The 4,527-nt window shown below is 36.1% G+C and overlaps 1 protein-coding gene across 2 annotated transcripts; it reads right to left on the bottom strand.

Moving 5' to 3' along the window:
- Window positions 1-2,010: 2,010 nt before the first annotated feature.
- tssc4 (tumor suppressing subtransferable candidate 4) lies at window positions 2,011-4,175 on the bottom strand. 2 transcript variants are annotated; one of them, XM_056462853.1, is made up of 4 exons: window positions 4,090-4,175; window positions 3,667-3,767; window positions 3,450-3,468; window positions 2,011-3,238 (listed from the first exon to the last, which is right to left on the bottom strand). In XM_056462853.1, exon 4 carries the CDS (start codon window positions 3,198-3,200, stop codon window positions 2,283-2,285), a length of 918 nt encoding a protein of 305 aa, XP_056318828.1. In that variant the 5' UTR covers window positions 3,201-3,238; window positions 3,450-3,468; window positions 3,667-3,767; window positions 4,090-4,175; the 3' UTR covers window positions 2,011-2,282. The 2 variants fall into 2 exon arrangements, with proteins under 2 accessions (XP_056318828.1, XP_056318829.1); XM_056462854.1 differs by having other exon boundaries at window positions 3,684-3,767.
- Window positions 4,176-4,527: the final 352 nt, after the last annotated feature.

Below are 4,527 nucleotides of genomic sequence, written 5' to 3'. Positions count from 1 at the left end.
GATTTTCTTTTCTCTGTCTTATCTTAATGCAATTTACACATTTAAATGATCAGTTTTCTAAAAATTAATTTACAAAAAAAAAAAAAAAAAAATCGTGTGTGTGCGTGTGTATATATATATATATATATATATATATATATATATATATATATATATATATATATATATATATATTATAAATTTGACTGCTGGACTGCTACATGATTAGGGCTGGTGGATATTTTATTTTATATTATTATTACATAATATGTTATTATGTAATTGATGAGGGGGCCCCGTGTGTCAATACCCCCCACCCCCCACTCACCCGGTTCTTCAGTTCGCGATCTACGTCAACCATGTCCCATCGCACCCTCCCACTATTCACCTAGGGCCCCCATCTATAACCCTTGCAGGGGGGCCCATGCATTTTGCGTTACGCCACTGACTATCTTATTGTAACAATATATTTTTGAGCATATTAAATTATATTTATTTAAAAAAAACTCTCACTATACAAAATATGATCGAAAACAATGTTATATAGGCAAGATTTTAGGTATAAAAAATTTATTGGGGGCCCCTAGACTTCATGGGGCCCTAAGCAGCCGGTTACCTTGCTTATAGGTTACATCCGCCCGTGTCAGACTAGAAACCGTAAGGTGTCATGTTTTATATTTTTTAAACTTGAACTGATATAGATTTCTGTAACAGCATCAGTCCTGATAACTAGCAAAATAATTCATTTGAAGTATTTTAACAGGTTAATGACAGTTTGTTTATACAATGCAAAAAAGTCTATTTCAACATACCAAAGGCTATGCAGATTTTTACATTTTTAAATAAAAGTCTTACAAATGTAATGATCAGAAATCATAAATTTGGATGCATAATTTTTTTTAATTTGATAAGTGGCACATATCACACACACACACACACACACACACACACACACACACACACACACAAAAGCATATTTTAAACGATATTAATTCATTTGACCTGCAGTCTGTAAAAGCGGAAAGCATGAAAAAAGTGATTACTCGTTTAAATGACATTTACAAAAGTAACATTTACAACAATTTTACTTTATTATTACTTTTACATTTTAAAGATTACAAAAACCTGTAAACAAATAATGTATGCTTTTTGCTTGAGCGGCACCTTTAGGCTGAAACATTGCTGTTTTAATTGGTTTCAATTAGGTCATAAAGTTAAACTTTTGATAGATATTGTTAAATAGATTTATGACAGGAAATAAGGGTGAAAAAAATTGAATCACAAAATACAGATTTTTGCCAAAATGTATAGTTTGCATTACAAGCCAAGATGATCACAAAGAAAATTTAAGAAGGCAAAAATGGCAACAAATTTTTGTGATAAAAGTCTTATAATCTGCAGGAGGTTGCGATCACTCACTATGACTTGGCTTGATTCCCTGATTTATCAGCGGTCGCCACAGCAGAATGAACTGCCAATTACTCTGGCATGTGTTTTTTGCAGCAGCTGCAACCCAGCACTGAGAGTACACTAACTCATGAAGCCCTATTGTTGGGAAACACCCAAACACTCTCTCAATCACACACTCAGCCAATTTTATTCATTCACTCATTCATTTTCTTTTCGGCTTAGTCTCTTTATTAATCAGGGGTCATAAAAAGCGCAATAAACCGCCAACTTATCCAGCATGTTTTTCCAGCCGCAACCCAACACTGGGAAACACCCTTACACTCTTGCATTCACACAAATACACTCCAGCCAATTTAATTTATTCAATTAAGGTGCTATCAATAAATCTAAATCCCAGGATGTTGCATAAATAAATTGCCTAAAACACATGCTCCAAAAGACAAAGATTGTGGAGGTTGTACAATGTGTCCTGCTGTAAGTAAATGCTCTCAGTATCCATGGTGCCTTGTCCAGCCTACCAGAAACAGTATTGATCTCCTAATTTGCATTGTTCATCACCAATCACCATGCAAAACATTACGCTTCACATTTTCACTGCATAAAGATAAAGCACACTTGTTTAATGGGATCTGAAAGTCAAATTTATTCATGAAAAGCATCCATAAAAACTTGACAGTATACATTATAATAATCCTATACACACTAAAACACGCTTTAGACAGGTTATCAGTCTACAGATATGTGGCCTATTTACTTAAATTACCTGCCAAGCAAGAGCTTCTCATGGCCAAAGCCAAGATAAAGGATAATCAAACAACTTTATACAAAACAATGACACGTTGTAGGTACACAGACATTAAAACCTTAGTTTTAAGTATTTAAGTTCAAAGTGCTCACTCTTTGTCACCATCATCATCAGGTGTTTTACGAAAGTTTTTGCGATTCACTCTCTTACTACTGTTAAAGACAGCACTGGATGCCACCGTGTCATCTTCCTCTTTTGAAATCCCCCACTTCCTTTTCTTCTCTTTATTCGGCCATGAGCTGCTCTGTTGAAGAGCCTCTCCTTCATCGGCCTCTACTCTGTCATCTAAGTGTTGAAGTCCAACTTCTTCCTTCTTAGCGTGATCAGCTTTGCTCCCACTTTGATCTTTGCTCTTGGGTTTAGCGAACACAATCTTATTCTCAGTGCTGCTGCCATGATCCTGGTTGAAAGCTGGAGTAAAAGTCTCAAGCGCAGCTTTTTGGGACCTCTTGCTATCCTGAAGCTCTCGTATGTACTCATGAGCAACCTGACTATTCTTTTTATCACTGGTTTCAGCGATATCTTCAAGACTGTAGTGTGTCCAACGCTCGGGGTGCGCGAGGTAGTCTGGGAGTTTTTTACTTGGAGGTTGTTTTTTTGTAACCTCTTGGCCGACACCACACATGTTTTGCACTGCATGTGGGGGTGACGGTGGTGCAGGGCGGGCAAATGTGCCATCAAGGATATTATCTTCACCTAGATCTTTAGATGTGAGCTTTGCAGCACTATCCAATTGTGCAAAGATGTCCCTGCTGCGATCACAGAAACTAGAGCTGCCACCTGTCAGTCTAAAAGATGGATTCTCTTGAAGAACTGACTGGACCTGCTGCCGAGTCTCGCCTTCCTCCTCTGAGGATGAGGATAAGTCCTCAATTTTTCTACCGAAACTCTCTAAGGGCTCATCGGAGTCAGAGTCGCTCAAGGAGAGATCATCAGGAAGTTCAACAGTGTCTCTGTTAGACAGACTGTTCGGGGCGTCATTGCTTTTGCGCTTTCGGTCACTCATTGTGCTGGATATTTATACTGAGATAATGTGTGAAGGATCTAAAGAAGAAATAAATTAAGAAGTCTTTGAATTAGTAATGCACTAAACTACAATTCCCTGAAAGTATCTTCAAATGGTAACAAATAAAGTCAATGTGCAATTAAATGTGATCTTGATCATATATATATATATATTTTTTTTTTTTTTTTTGAAGAAAACAACTGACATGAACAATGTAGATAAAAGCAAAGACAGTAATCACACACTCACCAAAATGTTCTTGAGACACCTGTGGGAACCAGAAAGAGAAACTGTAGTTAGACAACTACTGATCATAATTTCATTACACATTGGGGAGATATATTCACAATCAGTAAAATTCATATTTTTACAGATCTTGTGTATTTTGCGGTTGCCACATGGTTCACAATGGTGCTAATCTGAAGAATGCACCTAGAACAATGCTTAGGTGCATGCAGTATCTTACTGGGCTTGAAGACTCACAGATACTGCAAGCTGGTCAGTTCTGAGTACGGAGTATTGGTGAAAGTTATGGCCATAGCGTTTAGTCTCGATTCAGTCTTCTTCCTATGCAAGTTTGGATAAAAACAATATTTATACGTCTGCATATTGAGTTTCAAAGTTTGCAAAGGTACATGCAATGCATTTTAAAAATAATTTGGGTGAATGGAACGTTAGTGAACCGAAAGCTTAACGCTGCTAGCATTAAGCTACAAGCTAATGAAACTATCGCCTATCTGCGATGATAAACTAGACTAATCAAATGACTCAAAATACCATAAGATAATACACAATTTGAGATAACACGCTGATTAAATTAGCGTCCACTATTTTAAGGTTACTTAGAAATTTGACTCGTGTCTTATTTTTCTTGTTAAGAGTAGCGTACCTTTAGCTGCAGCAAGTGCGCATGCTCCTTGAAGAGATGCTTGGTGGGTAATGTAGTTATCTTGGGAGAAAAGATCGGTTTCATGCACCGCAACAACCAGTGTGTAAATACATGCAATACGATAAACGTTGGAAAACGTTAAGCATTACAATAAAATTTAAACATTGTGAAATAATATTTCAGTTTTAAAATTTCATGTCTTTTGTCTTTTTTTCATTTGTCATGTTTTTTTAAGTCACGTGATCCTCCAGAAATCCTGATTTGGTGCTTAGAAACATTTCTAGATATAAATCTTAAAAATAACTGCTCATATTTTACATGTATGTTTTGTGATCAAAACATTTAACCCTTGTGCACTGTTCAAATGTACTACCCTTTTGTTATGTTTGGGATTAAACTGATATAAATACATCAGATATATATATATATATATATATA

The sequence above is a fragment of the Danio aesculapii genome, chromosome 7 (genome assembly GCF_903798145.1).
Source record: "Danio aesculapii chromosome 7, fDanAes4.1, whole genome shotgun sequence".
In the NCBI taxonomy this organism is placed as follows: Eukaryota; Metazoa; Chordata; class Actinopteri; order Cypriniformes; family Danionidae; genus Danio; species Danio aesculapii.
The sequence above is the reverse complement of the archived record's forward strand: the minus strand, read 5'-3'. Positions and strand labels throughout refer to the sequence as shown.